The following is a 23,929-nucleotide window of genomic DNA, read 5'->3' as shown; positions in this document are numbered from 1 at the left end:
ATCAGCTCTATGGTCAGCTGACTGAATCACCGGCTGCATTCTCGGGTTCCCTGTTGGGACAGGAGAGCCAGAGAAAACCATGGAAGACAGCGGGAGGGGGGCATTCCCTCCCACTGCTTGTAAAAGCAGTCTAGAGGCTAATTAGCCGCTAGGATTGCTTTTACATGAAAGCCGACCACTGGCTAAAAAGAATGATACCAAGATGATACCTAAACCTGCAGGCATCATTCTGGTATAACAACTCAAAGTCCAGCAACATACCAGTACGTTGCTGGTCCTTGTTGGGCATATATTGTAATTTTTTTTCATGCAGCCTGTGGGCTGAACGAAAAAAAGAGATTGATCGGTGGGTATGCCCACCATTAGAATACCTGCCTTCATCCACCCACTTCTAATGATTGGCCCATTTCCTTGCTGTGCGCAGATGCTAAGATTCTCGCAAAGACGCTTGCTATTAGACTTAAGAAAATAATTTTAAAATTAGTCCACACAGACCAAACGGGTTTTATTCCCCAGAGGTCACTTAGTAGGAATATCAGGAGGCTGTTTTTAAACTTGCAAATACCCATAGAGAACACGGGGTCAAGGGCGGTCATGATGTTGGATGTGGTAAAGGCATTCGACAGCCTGGAATGGGGGTTTATGAGGCGTGTCTTGAAGGAGTTTGGCTTCGGTCCATCCTTTAGGAAGTGGGTTGAAATTTTATACAACGACCCTAGCGCTAAAGTTAAGGTCAATAATACCCTTTCAGCTGGATTCCGATTGGAAAGAGGCACAAGGCAGGGGTGTCCTCTGTCACCCTTGATTTTTGCCCTGGCCATGGAACCAGTGGCCGCAGCAGTGAGGCAAAGTCAGCTTATGGAGGGGTTCCGGAGAAGAGGTAGAGAGGAGAAAATCGCACTATATGCGGACGATGTCCTCATATTTCTAGGAGATACGGAGCGCTCACTTGGGCAGGTGATAGACATATTCACGAGTTTTGGAAAGCTATCTGGTCTCACCATAAATTGGGAAAAATCAATGCTATTACCGGTAGACCCTATTAGGAAAAATTCCTATTTGGAGAGTATACAAATAGAAATAGTGGAGATAGTAAAATACTTAGGTATTTATATAACAAAGGACCCAGGTAATTATATTAATCATAACTTGATCCCCCTGTTGACAAAGTTTAAAAATAAAGTCAATATATGGAGGAGGCTTCCCTTATCAGTTGCTGGACGATGCAATTTGGTCAAAATGCTGTGGTTGCCCCAGTTATTGTTCATATTGCAGAATTCACCAATATGGATTTATAAGAAATGGTTTAAAAAAATAGACACAATATTAAGAGATCTTATATGGAAAGGGGGACAATCAAGGATTAGCTTACAAACCTTGCAATTATCAACTCAAGCGGGGGGTATGGCAGTCCCACATCCCCAACTCTATTTTTTAGCAGCTCAGTTACAGCATATAGGGTCAGGGGATGAAAATAATGAGGGTATAATGACCATGGGAGCGCCACATGAAACATTTATGGAGGTGCTGGAGGCAAATTCTTTTGTCTCTAGACCCCCCACAGTTAAATTAATAATAAAAGTTTGGAAATCCATTAAAGTGCTGGAAGGCGTGGAAGGAAAGGCTAGGTACACTCCCCTTTGGGATAATAAGTATTTACAAGAATTAAAACCAATGGGAAAAATAAAGTCTTGGGAAACAAAAGGAATAGTAAAGTTGGCCCAACTGTATAATGGTAGCACACTCAAAACATTCATTTCACTAAAGGAGGAATTTGATATTCCGAATCATACGTATTATAACTATCTACAAATAAGGCATGCCCTAAAGGCTCAATTTGGGGAACAAGGTCCGAGGTGGAGCCTCTCCCCTATCCTTTGCAGAATGGGTAGTGCGGATGGACACAAAGGTTCCATAGCAGAAATGTATCCATTGTTATGCAGAGGTGGGATGGAGAGTCCAGAAAAGCTCAAGTGTAGAAGCAAATGGGAAAGAGACATGGGCAACATATCGGATGAACAGTGGAGAAAGATGTTGGAGGGAGGACATCAGGTCTCGGTATCACCCGCGCAGAAGTTCTCACACCTAATGCTCCTTCACAGGGCATACTACACACCAAAGAGACTGTTTGAATTTGGGCGACGGGCGGATGCAAATTGTCCAAGATGCCAGAATACGGGGGACCTGATCCATATGATATGGAAATGCCCAAAATTACATCGGTACTGGACAGAAATATTAGAACTTATAAATAAGATCTTTAAAGTAGGACTGAAAATGGATCCAAAGTTATGTGTATTGGGAGTTGGGGAATGCCAAGGGAGAGGAAATAATATAAACAAAGCAGTGGTGAGATGCCTATTTCAGGCAAGGAAATTGATAGCCCTGAGGTGGCAGGCGGAGAGACCCCCTTCAAAGGATGACTGGATTAGAACAGTGACAGAAACGGTATGGAAAGAAAAGGTAGTATACGTAAGGAGGAAAAATTTGAAGGAGTTCAAAAAAATTTGGGTCCCATGGTTAGAAGAAATAGGGTATCCCTTGTAAAGTGTGTGTAGGAAGAGGTGTTGTAGATGTATACAGAGGATTAAAGAACTACCGAAGGAAAAATAGTTAGACCCCTGGGTTGGAGGGTGGGGGGATAGGCACGGGGGGGGAAAAAAAAAAAAAAAAAAAACAGGTGAATAATGTTTTAGGATATTTTATATTTGGAGTGTTGTGCACATGAGTTTGGAATGTTTTATAGTTGATGGAAATTACTGTATAACACTGTGTAATGAATAAAGATTATTAAAAAAAAAAAAAAAAAATGATTGGCATACATGCACCATTTATATATGCCGAAGCATGGGGGCATATCCGCCCCAAAAGTTAGGAGCAAATCGCTCCTCCGCCCCTGCTGCCCCCATGCTTCGGCATATATGCTCTTTTTTTAACTGTGGTGGTGAAATCACCTCCGACAGTGCCTGAGTCACGGCTTTATGTATCGTGTATCGTGGGAGCAAACGCTGTCAAGATAAATAAATCCGCGCTGTAACTGAATGGCGTACCTGCTAAGCAAATGATGGTTAACGATAAAACAAAGTAACATTACAGTATAACAGTAAGACTTACCATACCTGCAAAGCAAATAAAAAAACATAGTAAAAAATAAAACATTTTTTAACGCAACCTGTGCCTAAAATATATATATGCCGAAGCATGGGGGCATCCACCCGCAAAAGGTAGGAGCAAATCGCTCCTCCACCCCTGCTGCCCCCATGCTTCGGTATATATGCTCTTTTTTTAACTGTGGTGGTGAAATAACCTCTGACAGCACTGGAGTCATGGCTTTATGTATCGTGGGAGCAAATGCTGTTGCTGTCAAGATAAATAAATCCGCGCTGCAGCTGAATGGCGTACCTGAAAACAACAAAATGGTTAACAATAAAACACAGTAAACAGTAAAGTATAAAAAAATTACATACTTGAAAAGCAAACATGATAAAACATAATAACAATAAAACATTGCAGAATAGAATACAGTAAAAAAGAGCAGAACAATAGAGAGAGAATAGATAGAAAGAACAATAAAACAACAACTATTTTTGATTTTATATTTTTTTTGTGTATATTTTTTTTACTTTTTTTTACATTTTTTTTTTATAACTGTAACTTTTGTAACTGTAACCGGTTCCAGGTTTGGGTCTCTCAAAATGCGATGGCATCTTGGGAGACCCTGTGAACGTGTGCCTAGTCTGCGCAATGCTGTACCCTAAGCTAAAACTCAACTAGTGTATGGTAGCGCTCAAAACATTCACCAATGCAAAGACCAGGATTGTCAGGACAGGAGGGACAATAATAGCGGGTGTCACGCCTATAACCACGCTTTCTACAGACACAACATTTTCTTTGGGGGGCTCATTGGGTAGGGGTACTCGGGAGGACATAAGGAAAATGCCTCTCATGCAGCCAGCTTACTGCATTTGGTTGGGGAAGGTGAGGTGGAGCACCGTCTGGAAACAGAAGGGCTCTGATGATCTCTTCCTGGAATTTAAGGAAGGATCCAGTCCGTCCTGAAGCTCTGTATAGCACATGAGCGTTCAGCAAAGCCAATTGAAATAAGTATACAGACACTTTTTTATACCAGTGTCTGGCCTTACGGGCAACTAGGTACGGTGCCAACAACTGGTCGTTGAGGTCCACCTCTCCCATATTTTGGTTATATTTGTGGACACAGAGGGGTTTCTCCACAACACCAGTTGCCGTAGTAATTTGGACAGTCATGTCTGCATGAAGGGAGGTAAGAACGAAAACATTCTTATTATCCCTCCACTTCATAGCGAGCAAGTTATTACACTTCAAGCAGGCTCTCTACCCCAGCCTAAGATGGGAATCTACAAGCCGCTGGGGAAAGCCCCGGCGATTAGATCGCATGGTGCCACACTCTCCAATCTGATGATCAAAAAGGTGACTAAAAAGTGGCACGCTCATGTAATAATTGTCCACATACAAATGGTACCCCTTTCCGAATAAGGGTCCCACACAATCTTGCCAGTGCTTCCTATGTAGTCATGGCAGTTTCTCGGCTCTACCTTGCTATCTTTTCCCTCGTAAACCATAAAACTACATGTATAGCCTGTGGCCCTGTCACAGAGCTTATACATCTTGACCCCGTATCTGGCATGCTTGCTGGGAAGGTACTGTTTGAATGAGAAGCGGCCAGAAAATGTAATCAGGGACTCATCAACGCAGACAACTTGATGGGGTGTAAACAAATCTGCAAAACGTTGGTTGAAGTGGTTTACGAGGGGCTGAATTTTGTAGAGCCGATCATATCCAGGGTCTCCACGAGGACAACAGAGTTCATTGTTGTTGAAGTGCATGAACCGCAAAATCTGCTCGTATCATGCCCTGGCCATGGAAGCAGAGAACACAGGCATATGGTGAATTGGGTCAGTGGACCAATATGACCGCAACTCACTCTTTTTGGTTATGCCCATGAGGAGGGAAAGGCCCAGAAATATCTTAAATTCAGAAACCGTAATTGGTTTCCAATCTCTGGCAAGGGAGGACTGGGGAATAGTGGCGACGTGTTGACCAGCGTACAAATTGCTTTGTCCACAATAGATCTATAGAGATCTTCGGTGAAAAACAGCGAATAAAAATCAAGTGACGTAAAATTAACTGTTTCCACATGAATGCCGGGTTGGCCAGTGAATGGGGGAAGTACGGGTGCTGCAGAAGTGGTGGGTTCCCAATTCGGATTGGCGAATGCAGCAGGAAGGGCACTATGGGCACGACGGGCCTATGTTCGTCTTCTTGGTGGCAGTGGGACACTACTTGTGCTTGCCACCTCGCCAGCTTGAACTGCACTTATAGAACTCGCCACGTCACCAAGTGTTACTGCAGTGCTGGATGTACGACCAGGGTGTACTAGGCCGCTGGTGCATGCCAGTTCACCAGAAGGAATAGCGGCGCTAGTATTTCTCTGCTCCATACGACAGCCCTGTGGTTCTTGCTCCTCAACAGCAGAAGAAGAAGATTGGGGTCTGGTACACCTGACTTTGGCAGGGACCACAACTCCGTCATCAGAGCTATCTGTCATGGAGCCGCTGCTGTCTACAGGTTTGTATTCTGAGCCTGAATCTGACAGATGAGTGACTTCCTCTTCACTATCTGTCATGCTCAGAAATGTGTAGGCTTCTTCACTAGTGTACCTTCGATTTGCCATTTTGGGCTATAAATTTAGTGGTACACTAGTGAGACTTACAGGCAAAAAAGCTCCAGACTGTTAGCTACTATATCAAAACGCTACCAAAAAACTGTTAGCGATCGCAGGGATCAGGCCTGACTCTGCAAACGCTGCAGTTATGTGTGTTTAGTGTTTTGTAAGTGACAGTGATCGATCGATACTGTACTTCTCTGGGCTGGGCTGGGCTGGGCTGGGCGGAGGGGCAAAACGCAGGTGCTAGCAGGTATCTGGGCTGATCTCGCTAACACTGCATTTTTGGGAACCCTAAACTGCTGGGGACGCTAGTATAGATCTGATCAGATCAGATATTGATCCGTTCAGATACTATACCACTAAGGGAAGTGTATGGTGCATGCGTGGGTGTTAGCGGTACTGACACTAACCTGACGCTGCCTGGGGCGACACAGACCCTATCTGACCCTAAAACCTTATATCACCCACCGGGTGATTAGGGGGTTAAACCTTTATTAGGTAATAAACGCGGGTGCCCTGACACTATACAGAATAAACTAACTAACCAGCGTCACCCGTAACAGTTATACGGTGATCACTGCTGAAAGGGTTAACTAGGGGGCAATCAGGGGGTTAAAACCTTTACTAGGTAGTATATGGGGGTCCCTGACACTATAAAACCCTGATGGCGAACTTAAATACTTACCTCCCTTACTAGCGTCACCTGTGACACTAATACAGCGATCAGAAAAACGATCGCTTAGTGACACTGGCGACGGGGAGTGATCAAGGGGTTAAAACTTTATTAGGGGGGTTAGGGGTTACCCTAGACCTGAAGGGGCCTAACATTAACTGCCCTACCACCTATAACTGTCACAAAATGACACCAATGCAGTAATCAGAAAACAAAACCTGCTATTGGTGTCACTGTGACAGGGGGTACAGGGGGGTGATCGGGGGGTGATGGGGGGTGAAAAGTGTGCCTAGAGTATGCTACTGTACCTGTAGTGTTGGTGCAGACTTACTTGATGTCTTCTCTCCTCGGAAGCTGGAACGAAAAGGCTTCACGAGGAGCGATGACATCACTTCCTCTGCCGCTGTTTACATTACAGCAGCAGAGGAAGCATTCCATTCGCCAGGAGTGATCGTGAGGGGGTGGCCATAAATCAGTGGCCTCCCCCTCACCTCGGATTGCTCCTAACGATAATCCAACTGCCGCAGGCACCGAGGGGGGTCCGATGTGACCCCCCCGCCCGCGGTCAGGCAGGGACGTACAGGTAAGCTCTTATGCCTGCCCGTTCCATTGTGTCGACGTACATCGGCATGCGGTGGTCGGCAACTGGTTAAAAAAGGCCATTTTTTCTGGAGCAGTGATTTTGATAATGCTTAAAGTGAAACAATAAAAATGAAATATTCCTTTAAATATCATGCCTGGGGGTGTTCTTAGTATGCTTGTAAAGTAGCGCATCTTTCCCATGGTTAGAACAATACCACAGAAAGGTCCTCCCAAAGTCAAATCACCCAAACCTAACATGTTTCACTTTTCAAATAGAGCCATTTTCTTTTCAACATGTGACAGTCAGTTACTTTGGGTTGCTCATTTTCTTCACTTTCTGTGTCCTTTTTACCTCCGATGAAGCTCTATTTGAAGAGTGAAACATGTTAGGTTTGGGTGATTTGATTTTGGGAGCACCTTCTGACTTACTTTTTACTTAGGTTCACATGATTGAATTTTTGTCCTGACACATTCCCCCCCCCCCCACCATTTTTATTTTTTGTGGGGTGAGATATACCTTGTATCAATGCAGACTTGATTAAGAGAGAAGCATTTTTGTGGATATGGTGATATATGGGGCTCGTCCATCAGTAATTATTTGTGTCCACATGGATGAGTGTATCCGTATCGCGTATCTGAGAGCTAGACATCACCTTACAGGCATATCTATGGTCATACACATACCTTTTACGATTTATAATAAACGTTTTAGACAAGTGGCATTTGGTGAGCAGGGCAGCGCACCCTCATCTAGTATATACCTATGTTTTAGTGGGGTAAATTGAGGAATTCATTGTGACTATAATCTCAGTGTCTGTGTCACACTATCAATTCTATTGTTATTTGGGTTTGTTAAGTGACTCAATTGTAAAATAAATCTTAATTTATTTTTCTAGTTTCATAGTTCATACTTTCACAAAATGTTATGGTGCTTAAAGAATATCTGCATAGGGCAGAGAATTTCTGAAATAATTCATTGGTTAGCTTAATTATTTCTAATAATTTATTTTTATATTGGAGGCACTGTTATACATCGATCGATTAAACAACTGATATAGCTGACTTAATTAATCCTAGACAAAAAGCCACGCTAATCCCAAATAATAAAAAAAAATATACATTAATGTCTCAATGTGACATAATACACTCAGTCCATATATAAAGAATGTCCTTACATCATTCAAATGCTAAAAAAGAAACAGTGCAAAAAGTGTACAGGAAAATAATCCATACAATGAATGTGAAAGAATACAAAAATGGAGCTGATTCAATAGAAATTCCACCACCAAAAATTATGCAGAGCTTTCTGTGGTACCCAACACCCTGTTTCTTCACACGTGACATCTTCCTGTATGACGTGACGTGTGAGGAAACATGTCGGGTGGAACTACGCACTGACGCCATCATGCCCCATGTGACCCCGGAAGTGCGGGTGAATTATTCTGTGTTTGCCGGCAAACATTTTTATGAAGGCTTTGATGTTTTTAACAAAATGTAAGTAGCCTTTTGGCTTTATTCAATAAAGTATTGCATACAGTATTACACTATTGGAGCTCTTTTTCTGCATGTTCTACTTTTTTGGCTTCGGCTGATTTGAATACCTCATTGTGAGTCTGACCATACTGGAAGATCTCCCCTATCACCAGAGCATTCCAGAGGCTTCACTGTTTACCATACCCTGCAGAGGTTGTTCTGCCTGCCTGTTCGACCATTCTAGAAATAGGTGGTCCTCACCATCTGGTAAGTGTCCCTGATTAAAGGGTGTTGGGTACAACAGAAGGCTCTGCGTGATTTTTGGTGGTTGAATTTCTATCGAATCAGCTACACTTTTTGGATTTCTTCACATTCATCGTGTGGATTAATGCCCTGTACACTTTTTGAACAGTTTCTTTTTTAGCACTTGAATGATATATGGACATTCTTTATATATGCACTGAGTGTATTATATCACATTGAGACATTAATGTACATGTTTTTTGATTATTTGGGATTAGCATGTTTTTTTGTTTAGTATATGCTTTGCTATGTTAATATCACATGTTTATTCGCTGCTGCCATTCACTATACATTTATTTTATTTTTTTCTTTAGCATGGTATGCCATTTAGAATTGACTCAATTAATCGTTTAAACATCCTGACAAAGGAGAATAAACAACAGTGTTAGAGTATTTGACGGCTAGGGCATTGGTAGTCTGTGGAATATTTCTCTCTTGCATTGCTAGCCAGTGTAGGTGAGAGATCAGTTTACTGCTGCTTTACTGCCCAATGAACCTCAAACAACCTCAGGAGGAACCCTGGCTGAAAAAGGCCAATGTACAGAATAGTTAAATATATTCCTGGGAGAGAAATTAATTTTCTTTTGATGACATTCTTCACTTATTCTACAGTTTGAATAATTATCACCTGACGGACAATTACTGTTACCAACTGGCATCTGGAATAAGAAATAACCAGAGACTGAGGACACTGAGTCTGTCTGATAACAATCTGGAGGGTCCTAATTTCATTGATCTGATGGAAGCTCTGCCAACAAGCCGGATAGAGGAATTACAGTGAGTATAATAGGACTGACTTAAACTATGATATTCTGGGATGCTTTGACATTCAAGCCACATACAGCCACTGTATGATCATACTGATCTCCTTTAAATAGCCAATCTGAGAAGGTTGTCACATTTGTGCATCTTATCACACTCAAAACATCAGATTTTAACAATTTTAACAAGGCTGATAACAATTTAGTCTTGTAAATAAAAAAATAGATGACATTATAGGAGGTCATACATGGGTGAATCTGATCTTACACCAATGAGCCATCAGATCCTAATACAATAAGGTTACCCTTTGTCCCTATTTCCCAGGGATAGTTCCCATTCTGAGGAGTCTATCCCATAGAAAAATGTGTCCCTAATTCATCCTCGGAAACCTTACAGTGGCCAGGCACCAATTCAGCAGTCACACTGCTCAAGCATCATTTGAAAATGCTGCTGCTGGACAATCTGAATTGGCACACATGTGCAGACGCCCCCAGCCCAGCAGTGCTATTTTGGATTATATACACATGCACACTGCTAGTCAGTGGCAGTCTGTCCATTAGGGGCACATAGGCGCCAGACGCATGGATTCCAATAGGAGTGTATTTTTTTTTAAGCCTGAGGCTCTAATAGGCTTAAAAAAATGGTGTGCTTGGGGCGCAGAACACTGCTCCCCAAGCCCACCCAGTTATGTGACAATAGCAAATTAATATTCCCTATTATCACACTGATTCTGCCTCCCGGCCAATCAGGAAGCAGGTCCCGAGACCCGTTTCCTGATTGGCTGAAAGGAGAAGCTACCCTATTGGCTGAGGGAGGAGGAAGGAGAAGGCACACGGCTAGGACACCGCCATGATGCCAAGGATGCAGGGGAAGCTAGCTGTCCATCGCCCAGAGGGAAGCGTTGCCCAGGGTAAGTGTTTTGGGTGACCGATCCATGGGGGGGTGACCGGAGGGGTGACCAGACCAGCGGGGCTGGCTGTGCACTCTTTGCCACCCCCCCAAAAAAATAATATGCCACTGGCCGCCACTGCTGCTAGTTTTGCTCTCAGTACAGGCATCCCCAGCATCAAATATGTCAGAAGTAAGCAATGCTACCTACATGGGATAGAAAAGAAGGAGGGTGATTTGTGGATGTGGAGGGAAAGCGGTGCTATCAGTCAGTCACTAAGCTAAAGGACAAAGTATAGTATGTTTTAAATATACTGCAGCTGCACTTATTACTCTGAGACCTGCGTGTGTGTTACTTATTCCTGAGTATAAAGTAAATAGTGTTGCACTGCCAAATTAAATGTTCAATAAACTATATGTATCCTGCAAAGCCAAAAAAACTAATTACAATTAAAATTTATAGCAATTATTTTAAGTTGCATTAAGTGTGCTGATCCGAGGAAATATATATCTTCCAGAGCCAATAAACAAATGAATAAAATCTGTGCAATTACAAAAATACAAATGTGTAAATTCCCACAATATACTGTTGTCCCTACCTGTATAATCATGTGACAAAACAAAAAAAAATGAATGCAAATATAAATCTCAAATTCCACAGTTATGTAACACATAAATGAACATGATATACAAATGGTTATGACGTAAAGGTTGGATGACTAATCCAATTGTGCAAATGTCCTTTTTTAATGGTACATCCCTTCACCATTAGCTGTATATGTTCATGAAGATATGCTATCTTCCCTTTTCACCATGATGTCTCCTCTGTGCTTCCTAGCATCTCACCTCAATGCAGCTTTAGATAAGCATGTAATGATAATTCCTAATCAGATGGTGCTTTTGCATCCACTCTCCTCTGGGAGTCCTCTGTCTGTCCTTCCCAGCCTGCTGATCTCTATGGTGGATAGGGTCTTTATGGTGGTCCTGGGGGTCCTCTCTCCATAACATCTGTGGTTATGCAAATGTGAAAGAGACTCTCCATAGTGTAGTATAGTTTTAAAAGTTTATTAAGAAAAGGCAGCTATTACTCCCTACTATTATGCCCTACGTGTTACGTCATGCATAAGGATAAGCTACTGAGTGATTGCTGCAGCTGGAAAACTTCTTTACTGTATTTCACATACAGAGATAGCGTGAGAGTAACCCACTGTACACTTATTACTTATTCCTGACATCCACTCTCCATGAATTACTTAACCTCTGCTGTCCATAAATGACTTTCTCCTGACCTGTACTCTCAATGTCTAACTTATGTCTGTCCGCTGCATTCTGTGTATTACTTACTCCTGACCTGTCACTTATGTCTAAGTGCTGCATTGTGTTGATTTACTAAGACTGAAGAGTGCAAAATCTGGTGCAGCTCTGCATAGTAGTCAATCAGCTTCTAACTTCAGATTGTTCTGTTAAGCTTTGACAAAAAAAAAATGGAAACCGATTGGTTTCTATGCAGAGCTGCACCAGATTTGGCCAGTTTTAGTAAATCAACCCCTGTTACTTACTCCTGACCTGTTCTCTCTATACTTTGCTTACTTCTGACCTCTGTGTGTTACTTACTATTGACCACTACAATCTGTGCACTGCTTCATCCTAACCTCTTCTTGCCAATCATTGACTACTCCTGGCCTTTTTTTCTCTGTGCATTGCCTACTTTTAACCACTTCCTGCCAAGCCTATAACAAAATGACGGCTGGGTGGGCATCTTGTTGTTCCAGGTGGACATCATATGACGTCCTCCCGAATCACGCTGTTGCACGGCAGAATCTGTCACTAGCTGCATCCACCAGACACTGCCGATGACTGATCAGTGTACCGGCTCGCTGCTGGTACCATGTGACCAATCACAGCAGGTCACATGACAGTTTTAAACAATGGATAGCTTCTTTTCATGCCATGCATTGTATACAATTGTGTTGCTAGCTATGATTGGTCAGTTGCATCACATGGTACAGACAGGGCCAATCACAGCCCATCTGTACCATGTGATTAGCTCTGGCCAATCACAGCTAATCAAAAGAAACTGTATATTTCGGTTTCATTCAGTAAAATTCTTGCTTATAGCAATGTAATGCACTGCTATAAGCAATCATAATGTGTAAAAAAAAAAAGTAGTAACCATGGTAACATTATATTGCTCTGGTCACCGTGTGTTTAAAAAAAATAAAAAAAAAATAAAAAAAATGTAATACAAAATAAAGAAAGAAAGAAAAAAATTGAAAAAAATTATTACATTTTTTTTTGTTCACACTGTCACCATCCAGTGTCCCTGATCACTGCCACACCCGTTATATGATAACCCTGTATTGCACTGATGACAATATGTAAAAAAAAAAAAAGAAAAAATTGTGAATTCTTTTTTTTCTTTTCTTCATTTTCCAAAAAAGTATGACAAAAAATTACAACATCAAAAAACTTGCTATGCATCCTACTAAATACCTTGGGCTCTCTATTTTCCAAAAAGGGGTTATTTGGGGGGTATTCGTACTGTCCTGGTGTTGTTGGGCCTCAAGATTATAGGCTGTCAGTACATCAGGATTGATAGATTTTCAGATACATACCATAGTTTGTGAACTGCATAACTTTCACACAGACTAAATAATATACACTGATTTGGGTTATTTTCATCAAAGAAATGTAGCAGAATACACTTTGACCTATATTTATGAAGAACAAGTGGGAGGAACATATGTTGAATTAATATGTTTCTTCCTTTTGGGAACCCCAAAAGCCAGTTGATATGTGTATTATGCTGATGTTTTGATACAGTATGATTAACAGCTATGCCTTTCTCTTTGGATAGGCCATCTCTATCTGTGGTCAAGATATAGAGGTCCTGAGGAAGCTATAATTGTGAAACACATCGACCTCTTAACATAGCAGTAATAGAGTCACATAAGAGTAATAATTGACATGTTATATATGTATTGAGCTAATGGTTTTATTTTAGAATAAGTATGTTTAACAATTTTAACTTTTGTAATAAAAACAATACTTTATCTATTGGGTTTTCATTGTCCACTTTTGGTACCGCTAAAGTCTGTCAGCTGTTCTTTTCCAAATTTTGAAGTATCTTATAGGATGAGGTACCCATGTAGCCCATAATTTTCTAAGCATTAATTTTATTGGCCAGAATAATAATTTATTCTGCCCATTGAAACAAATGAATGCTCAAGCGCCAAACGTGCATATTGTTAATGCGCTTTTACAAGCATCAAACATTTTTTTCTGCCAAAACTCCTCTTCCTGCTCCTGGATGCACTGAAGTTTTTTTTTGTTTTTCTGCCTCTAAACGCCTCTACCATTAAACTCCTCTAAAAACCTATGTGTGCATGGACACATAGGCTAACATTCAGGGGCATTTAGAGGCAGGAAAAAAGTGCCAGATGTCCCTAGGAGCAGCTGAAAATTGGCCAGTGTGCATGAGTCCTTACTCTTTACTGCTGCTCTCTGTGCATTACTTGCAACTGACTACTTCAGTATGTGCACTGCTTCATTCCTGGGGTAAAAATTCATTTTCTTTCTGGTAACATTCTTCTCTTCTACAGTTTAGATAGAAATCAGCTAACAGACAGTTCCTGCCCCCACCTGGCATCTGGAATAAGAAATAACCAGACACTGAGGATACTGAACCTGTCCGGGAACAATCTGAAGGGTCCTCATTTCAGTGATCTGATGGCAGCTCTGCCAACAAGCCGGATAGAGGAATTACAGTGAGTATAACAGGACTGAATGAGAGAATAATATTCTGGGACAGATTTATGTTCACACTACATAATTAAATTAAATATACAATAATGTGTTCTAAACAGACAAACCTTTTTGCTTTTCAAAAAGGCCATTGTCATTAAGTTGTCTAATTCTTGGATCATATTAACTCTGTCAGCCTTTTTTCAAGCTTACCGACTATGTACTGTAACTATAGATGGGCGTCTTAACCATCACAACATACAGGGATATGTGATTTACTATTGACGTAAAAACATGCACACCGTGCCCACCGTAAAGCATTCAACCGTATCACTATAACTATAGCCATGAAATAATATTTTCCTAAAAACATATTATAATCTGTTATTCTATTTATTCTGATAACTAGTATGCTGTAGGATCTATCTGTACAATCCTGTATGTAGATATAGCAGACAGATCCTACAGTGCACTTCAAGGGATAGAGGACCAAAATAATGCAAAAAATAGTTTTCACCTATGACTTATTCTTTCATTCTGGCATCTCTCCTTTCAGATAAAGAATGTCTACATACAACAAGCTCCACTGAATAGATGCATGTGTATCTGTAGCTGGTTTCAGCTACACGTACAGTGCTGTGAAAAAGTATTTGCCCCTTCCTGATTTTTTTTTTTTTTTTGCATTTGTAATACTTAAATGATTTAGATCATCAAACAAATTTCAATATTACACAAAGATAAGCTGAGTAAATGCAGTTTTTAAATTATTACATTTATTAACTACGAATGACAGCTATAGCGTGGGCCTTAATTGCCGGGAGGGTGTCAATAGACGCTCTCCCGTCTATATCTATCTGTCCCGTCTATATGCCTGCGTGCCCCCTCTGGGGTGTGCGCGCCACACTCTGTGATCACTGAGTCAATGATCACGGCCTCTTGCCACGTGATCAGTTGTCAGGCAATGACAGCTGATCATGTGATGTAAACAGAAGTTCAGTAATGAGCTTTTTTCCCCCTTCATGCTTGAAAAAAAAAACTGATCACGACTTCTGACAGAGGGACATCGATCCTGAACAGGGAGAGGCACTGCTGCTATGCAGTGCCCTCCAGTGCCACCTGCCAGTGTCCACCAGTGCCACCTACAGGTGCATATTAGTGCCGCTCACCAGTGCCACTCATCAATGGCCACCAGTGCCATCTGTCATTTCCTATTAGTGCTGCCAACCAGTGCCTATTAGTGCCTCGTCATCAGTGCCACCTTTTAGTGCTACCTATCAGTGTCGCCTACCAGTGCCCATCAGTGCCAACTATCAGCGCGCCCTTCAGTGCCCTTCAGTGCCCATCAGTGCCACCCATCAGTGCCACCTATTAGTACCCACCAGTGCCACCTTATCGGTGCCCATCAGTGCTGCCTCATCAGTGCACATCAATGAAGGAGAAAAAATACCTGTTTTTCAAATTTTATAACAAACTATGAAACTGTTTTTTTTCTGTCTTTTATCAGCAGTGAATAAATAACACCAAAAGAAAGCTCTATTTGTGTGAAAAAAATTTTAAAAATTTCATTTGAATGACAGTTGCACGGTCATACAACGTAGTACCCAAAATGTGAGAGCGCTGAAAGCTGAAAATTGGTCTGGGCAGGAAGGGGATTTAAGTGCCCAGTAAGCAAGATGTTAATCACTTAAGGACCAGAAGGATTTGCTCTCTTAATGACCAGGCCATTTTTTGCGATACAGCACTGTGTCGCTTTAACTGACAATTGCGCGGTCGTGCGATGTTGTACCCAAACAAAATGTATGTCCTTTTTTTTTTTCCACAAATAGAGCTTTCTTTTGGTGGTATTTGATCACCTCTGTGGTTTTTATTTTTTGCGCTATAAACAAAAAAAGGCCGACAATTTTGAAAAAAAAACAATATTTTTTACTTATTGCTATAATAAGTACCCCCCCTCCCCAAAAAAAGTAAAAAAACAAATTTCTTCATCAGTGTAGGCCAATATGTATTCTACTACATATTTTTGGTAAAAAAAAAAAATCACAATAAGCGTATATTGATTTGTTTGTGCAAAAGTTATAGCATCTACAAAATAGGGAATAGATGTATGGCATTTTCATTATTTTTTTTTATTTTACTAGCAATGGTGGTGATCTGCAATTTTTAGCGGGACTGCGACATTGCGGAGGACAGATCGGACACTTTTGACACTTTTTTGTACCAGTGACATTTATACAGCGATCAGTGCTATAAAAATGCGCTGATTACTGTATAAATGACACAGATAGGGAGAAGATTAACACTAGGGGGCGATCAAGGGGTTAAATGTGTTTCCTGGGAGGTGTTTCTAACTTTTGGGGGACTGACTGGGAGTACAGAGAGATTGCTGTTCCTAATCACTGTTCTGTCAGGGGAGTACAGTTTGTTTACATTGACAGGTCCCCATTCTGGCTCTCTGTGGAGCGATCGCGGGTGTCTGGCGGACATCGCGGCTGCTGGTCACGCACATCGGCTCCGGCCACGCACCATGAGAGCACCTCTGGCTCCATGCGTGTGCTTACTGTATCTATTGCACGAAGTGACGTAAAGCTACGGCGATTCGAGCAATAGAGCCAACTTGCCGCTAGGGATGAGCTTCGAGTTCGAGTCGAACTCATGTTCGACTCGAACATCGGCTGTTCGCCAGTTCGCCGAACAGCGAACAATTTGGGGTGTTCGCGGCAAATTTGAATGCCGCGGAACACCCTTTAAAAGTCTATGGGAGAAATCAAAAGTGTTAATTTTAAAGGCTTATATGCATGGTATTGTCATAAAAAGTGTTTGGGACCCGGGTCCTGCCCCAGGGGACATGTATCAATGCAAAAAAAAGTTTTAAAAACGTCCGTTTTTTCGGGAGCAGTGATTTTAATAATGCTTAAAGTCAAACAATAAAAGTGTAATATCCCTTTACCCCACGCCATTTTTTTAAAAATTTTGGCACGGGGTTCCCCTTAAAATCCATCAGGTCTGGTATAGATGTTGAGGGGGACCCCACGCCAATTTTTTTTTTAAATTTTGTCCGGAGTTCCCCTTAATATCCATACCAGACCTGAAGGGCCTGGTATGGAATTTAGGGGGACCCCCACGTAATTTTTTTTTAAAATTTTGGTTCGGGGTTCCCCTTTGGGGAATTCCCATGCCGTTTTTATCAATGAACTTTTATGTGTATTGTCGGGCCGTCAATTCAGTATAGCCGCGAGTAGTTTTAAATGACTTTTTTCCTTTGAAATGTCATTTTGCTGACTGTTCTAAACACGGGAAACATGCGCCCCTTTACAGGCATACTATAGACACCCCCCAGGTACGACATTTAAAGGGATATTACACTTTTATTGTTTGACTTTAAGCATTATTAAAATCACTGCTCCCGAAAAAACGGCCGTTTTAAAACTTTTTTTTGCATTGATACATGTCCCCTGGGGCAGAACCCGGGTCCCCAAACACTTTTTAGGACAATACCATGCAAATTAGCCTTTAAAATGAGCACTTTTGATTTAGAACGTTTGAGTCCCATAGACTTCAATGGGGCTCTAACGTTCGTGCGAAGTTTTGGTCTGTTCACAAGTTCTGGTGCGAACCAAACTGGGGGGTGTTCGGCTCATCCTTACTTGCCGCAGTATAATGACTGCGGCTGGTCGGCAAGTGGTTAAGGGAAAAAAAACTGTCCAAACCTGCCTGGCCCTATGTGAAAAAAGTAACTGGCCCCCTCCCACCTATGCTAAATCCTGAATGAACTGGGAGTTTATTAACTGACCAAGGGAGAAGGTGTAAATGCAGAAGAGAAGGGGTCAGAGGACAGAACCTTGAGGTACTCCTACAGAAAGAGGAAGTGGAGAGGAGGAAACAGAGATACAGGTAACACTGAAGCAGCGCTGTGATAGGTAGGAGGGGAACAAGGAGAGAGTAGAGTCTTGAAGGCCAAGAGAGTGGAGTGTTTTGAGGAGGAGGGGATGGTCAACAGTATCAAAGGCTGTAGAGAGGTCGAGTAGTATGAGTATGGAGTAGTGGCTATTGGTTTTGGCAGTTAGTAAATCATTAGTGAGTTTCAGTAGGGCAGTTTCAGTGGAGTGTAGTAAGTGAAAGCCGGACTGTAAGGGGTCAAGGAGGTTGTTGTCAGTGAGGTAGGAGCTCAGACGGTTGTAGGTCCAGTGAGGGCTTTGTAAGGGGGTGATCAGGGCATGTTTTAGAGGGGAGGGGAAGGTGTCAGTAGAGAGGGAGAGTTTGAAGATGTAAGTGAGAGAGCATAAGATAGAAGAATAGGGTGACTGTAGTAGATGTGAGGGAACAGGATCCAGGGGACAGGTGGTAAGGCGGGGTTTGGAGAAAACTTTAGAGACCTCTTCGGTAGTAGCAAGGTCAAAAGAGGAGAGTGTTGAGAGCAGATTTGTACAGGGTATGTTAAGTGGGTTAGATGTCTGATGCAATTAGTGGGGACATCTCCACTGCACAATCTTGTTTTTGAAGTGATTGACAATTTTTTGAGCAGTGAGCGAGTTACTGGGTGGAGATGGTAGTGGAAAAAGTAGAGGTTTAATGTAGAGAAGAGACATGGACTGGAGGACAGAGTATTAATGAGGGTGACAAAGTAGGCTTGTTTGGCAGCATGGAGGGGGAAATTATAAATTGGCCTTCTTGAAATACTTTGGGTGAATGCATGCTGGGATCTGGTTTTTCGCCACACACACTCCAATGCTGGGCTATGTCTCTTAAGGCTTCTGGTGTCGTCGGCCTGCCAAGGTTGTAATGGTCTGGGCCTGATATTTTGTGTAGTGAGAGGAGCAAGAGAGTCCAGTGTGGATGAAAGTGAACTGTTGTAGATGGAGGTGGCCAGGTCGGGGCAAAACAGGGTGAAATTTTGTCATGGAAGTGGTCAGTTGCAGAGTAAGAGAAGAATTAAAGTGGCAAAGGTTTCTGTGGGTAATTGTTTTCTGCTTGGTGGGACAGGTGGTTGGAGACAAGCACATTGTGAAAGTGATGAGGTTGTGGTCAGAGACATGAAAGGGAGTGTTGGTGAGGTTGTAGGGGGTGCAAAGATGGGAGAAAACAAGGTCGAGGGAATTACCATCAGAGTGAGTGGGTGAATGTGTACATTGTATTAGGTCAAAGGATGAGGTTAAGTTGAAGAGTTGGGATGCAACTGGGCTGTTAACATTAGCAGGGATGTTAAAATCAATAATAAAATAGTGGGTATTTCAAAGGACAGAAAGTAAGGTAGCCAGGCAGAGAAGTCATCAAGAAAGCATGATACCAGTCCAGGAGGCCGATAGAACACTGCAATCCTTAGAGAAATGTTAGAAAACAGAGGAATACAGTGTGTCTCAAAAGAAGAGAAGGACAGAGAAGGAGGTATAGCAAGGACTTGAAAGGTGCTCAGTGGGGATAGAAGCAAGCCAACTCCAACTCCTTTCTGTCCACTGGGTCTGGGTGAGTGAGTCCAGTGGAGCCCTCCATTGGAGAGGGCTGCGTGCAAGGCTAACTCTTGAAGCCGTGTTTCCATGATTGCAAGAGGTTAAGGGAGTGGGAGACAAAAAGGTCATAGACAGAAGTGAGCTTGTTGCAGACAGAGGGGGCATTCCAGAGGGCACATGAGAAGGGGTGGTTTTTGTCAGCAGGGGGATCGATATAAGACTGAGAAGATTGCGGCTAATGCTGAAGGAGGATTAGGGGAGATATCCCCAGAGGTTAGTAGAAGAAGGAGGGTGAGGAAAGTAGGATGGGAGTGGGACGTGTATGAGTGCACATACTTCCCTGTCCTGGTGTGTGGGTCAGCAGGTAGTTTAAGTATGAGCGGGAGGTGATGAGATCAGTAGTAGGCAGAGATAGCAGTGATGGTGATATGTACAAGTTTTGGGGTGGAGAAGAGGGGAAAAGAAGTGAGGTTTTGAAAGCAGAGGATACTAATATTAGAATGCAGAGTAGAGGGGACATATTAAAGGGTAGTGGGCATAGGATACAGACTTGCAGGATGCCTTCCAAAGTGGTGGTTTGTGGTCAATCCAGAGTGGAGCAGAGTTCTTTGTGGTCTTTTCTTGCTGCTTTCATTATCCTGCTTTAGTTCAACTGCTGTGTTCAACTGCTGATTACTCCTGCAGAAAAATTACTCCTGGCAGGAAAAATTACTCTGCCTAAACCCCCTGTCTCTGACTTCCCTCATAGGCACAAATAAATTTATACTAAGATGATCAAATGAGGAAACCCTCCCCACCCCAATTAGGGACTGATAAGGGACACATGAACTCAGGGGAGGAATGGTCAAAGACAGGCACAGGCCACAATCATAAAGATGAGTTTCTCTTTGATCCCAAAAGGAAGTGAGAATCATTCAATCACAACAAATGGCCAAGTTAAAAACAAAACATAGATGCATTACCCCAGATATAGCAGAGTGTTACAAAAGCAGTGAGACAGTTTGCATTGCTTGGAGTAATTATGGCCTATTATAATTACTCCAAGAGAGCACAATGACTCACCCAGGAGGTCATAAAGGAACCCACAACAACATCTAAAGAACTGCAAGCCTCACTTGTCTGTTAAGGTCAGTGCTCATGATTTAACAATAAGAAAGAGACTGGGCAAAAAAACGGCATTCATGGGAGAGTTCTAAGGCCAAAGCCACTGCTGACTGAAAAGAACACAAAGGCTTGTCTCACATTTGTCAAAAAGACATCTTGATTATCCCCAAGACTTTGGGGCAAATATTCTGTGGAGACTGATAAGACAAAAGATCCTACAGTGCATTTCAAGGGATAGAAGACCAAAATAACACAGCAAGCACACTGACAGGGCTCAACAACACAAACATTACCCTCTGAAGGGTTATCCATGGTGGATAACTTCTCAGAATGCATTTGACAAACATTAAATAGGTAATATGTGACCACCTCACCATCTGTTTTAACCCCTAAAAGCCCACACCACCACCTGCAACTGCGTGCAGTTGTAGAGTGCCCCCATTCACTTCAGTGGTCATATTTGGTGGGCAGTACTGCTCTCTGAACTGAAGGAGGATCAGTTTTGCCATGGCATGTGTATACTCTAGGGTTGCCACCTCATCCGTTTATGAATTACACAGGTTCTGGGGATAATTTAATGCAAATAAGGCACCATGTGAGTTTAATTACTACCTTAATCAGCCACAGAACATGTGAAATTATTATGTGTTCGGTTTTAAAGGGATGAGGTTGCAACCCTAGTATACTCTCATAAGGTTGCTGTTGCAGCTTAGATCAGGTTACAGGGGGGGGGGGCAAAATAACACAGCTCAACCACCCATTTCTACTGCCCCCCAACTGCAATTGTAAACTAAGCCTAACAAATCAATCCTCTACTAATTTGAATAAAAAAGTCCAAAAGGTTTTCAGTCGGTGCTTGATAAATTGCTCCTTTACAATGATCCCTTTATAATGACTTCCACTTTATAGTTTATTAATCCAGCACAGAAGACATAAATCACTTTATACTGAGAGAAGCTAAACAATTGTTTTAGAAATGTGAAAAAAAAACAGAAAGATGGATGCCTGTAGCAAGCAATGATTTTTTTCTTACTAAGATAATTAAAACCACCTACATTTATTGTGAGCAGCAGTCCATAGATACTTTACAATATAAGAATATGCATAGAAAGATTGTATTGACTGCTGGTTGGAAGCTAAACAGTGGGGACCTTGAGTGGAGAGTGAACAAGTCTTGCTTTTTGACTGCTAGTGATTGCTGGGTTGCATTATTAGGTTCTTTTGGGGGCTTTTCCTTGTAGCTTTTTTTTTTTTTTATTTAAAGTATTTTATTGAGTTTTTCACATAAAAAAAAAACATAATGTTGTGTGTATTCAGAATACAAGTTCCTGAGACAGATACATGCATGTGCTTGCTAAGGCTTTGCAAACAGTCTGAAAGAAAATAACAAAGCTGGTATTAAGGTAAAGGAGGAGAGAAGAAGTACCAAGCGGGGGCTTATAAAATAAAAAATCTCAAAAGAAGATCTTATGTCGAACTTGCTACCAAATACTCCAGAGTTACCCATGGACCCTACCAAACATGTAGTCTACCACCCCTACTGTACCAAAACCGCTTACAAAATTTTGCCTTGGGTGAGTAGGGTGGACTGAGAGAGAAAAACCAATAACCAATGCTGAACTCCTATATAGGCTATCCTGAGGGTATATAAATGCTGAATGATAGAAGGAATCAACTTTAATGACTCCTGGTGTAAAAGGTAGAGTGTTACCGGGGAATAAGTTTGAGTTCTAAACCACCGGACAGAATAATCAGGTTAGAGCCGTCGGGGGGAGTCCACCACTGCCCAAGTAGGAAACCATTTTAAGGGTGTGTAATCCAGATGAGCGTATGCCGGGACATACTGGGGGCCCACACACACTACCCCTATTGGATCTTCCTGTAGGTGTGATAAGGGTCTCCCCAGCCTCCCTCACCGCCCCCAGGAATATGAGGACCAAGAGAGAGGGCTATAAAAAGGTGCCCTCCCCCTCTAGGTCATTAAGTAAGAAAAGAGTAAAAGGTATTGAGCAGTGAAGGGATCCCACCGATGCCCCAACCAGATATCTCCAAGATTTCCCCCGCAAATGAGGTAAAATCGCTTAGTACTTCAAAAGCGCCGAAGAGGCAAAGAAGAAACAGAGAGGAGAGAGAGAGAACGTGGGGGAAAGGAGAGTAGAAGAAAAGAAGAGCAGGGGGTTGATTAGCTTAGGGCATGAGCAGGTCCGGAACTAGGCTCCATTCTCGGTATGAGAGTTATATTACATAGCCTGGCCCACAGCTCCCATATAGCATAAAACTTCTCCGTTTTATCATTAAGCTTAGCAACTATTTGTTCCTGAGACATGATCCAAGATACCTTTCTTTTATAAGACTGAAAAGCAACTGAGGTTTTCTTCCAGGATTTAGCTATAGTGATTTTAGCCCCTAAAAGGACAAAGAAAGAGAGAGCCTGTAGATGTTTAGGTATCTCTGGGATGGTGTGGTTGAACAAAGCAATGTAGGGGCTGGGGCCTATGGGTACCTTCACTAATTTACTTATTGTCTGAAAGATTTTCTGACAAAAGGATCTAATGCAGGGGCAGGTCCACCAGGTATGTAACATAGAACCTACTAGCCCGCAACCCCTAAAACAACCCCTATATCAAAGCCAGCCTAGAGGGGACATAGTACCACCTGGAAAGAACCTTTACATTAGCCTCGATAAGGGAGATGTTACATATACCTCTGAAGGAGCGATTCCAGGCCTGGAACCATTCTGTTGGCGGCTACGAACCTCCCGTGTCCTCCTCCCAGGCCTTTGCGTAACCCGGCTTGTCCAGATTCGTCCATAATGCATTGTATATTAGTGAAGTTCCTCCCTTTTGGTCAGAAGAATTGGAGCACCAAGACTCATATGGGGTAATTGAGGGAGGTTCCGCTTTGGTGACCCAAATAGCGTTTAGGAAGTGAGATATTTGTGTGAATCTAAACTGTTCTGAAGTGGGCATATCCAACTTACCAATACAGTGGGATAAGGTAAGAGGGCCGGAATGGGAAAAAAAGTGACCTTTCCGGTAGAGACCTTTATCCGTCCACCATCGGAAAGCCTGAATATTCAGTCCCGGGGGAAATCTAGAGTTATGGAAGATGTGTGATAATGGTTTCAGGGGGGATATGATGGAGGAATTTTTGAATAGCTTAGTGGTTAAAGAGATAGAGTGTGAAAGCGTAGGGGCCATTATGGCTGGTCTTTGTTTGGAGTCACACCATAATAGGAAGTCTATGGTG

The 23,929-nt window shown here is 42.2% G+C and overlaps 1 protein-coding gene across 3 annotated transcripts in view; it reads left to right on the top strand.

The window, feature by feature from the left end:
* The window catches only part of LOC141117301 (NACHT, LRR and PYD domains-containing protein 3-like), a 196,858-nt gene that overhangs the window by 147,794 nt on the left and 25,135 nt on the right, over positions 1–23,929 (top strand). For all 3 annotated transcript variants that reach the window (XM_073610084.1, XM_073610082.1, XM_073610083.1), the window contains 2 exons: positions 9,351–9,515; positions 13,991–14,155. In XM_073610084.1, the coding sequence (XP_073466185.1) occupies positions 9,351–9,515; positions 13,991–14,155 (330 nt within the window). The remainder of the gene's footprint in view (positions 1–9,350; positions 9,516–13,990; positions 14,156–23,929) is intronic.

Source organism: Aquarana catesbeiana, linkage group LG13, assembly GCF_042186555.1.
Source record: "Aquarana catesbeiana isolate 2022-GZ linkage group LG13, ASM4218655v1, whole genome shotgun sequence".
Taxonomy (NCBI): Eukaryota; Metazoa; Chordata; class Amphibia; order Anura; family Ranidae; genus Aquarana; species Aquarana catesbeiana.
This window is presented reverse-complemented; position numbering and strand designations above follow the sequence as displayed.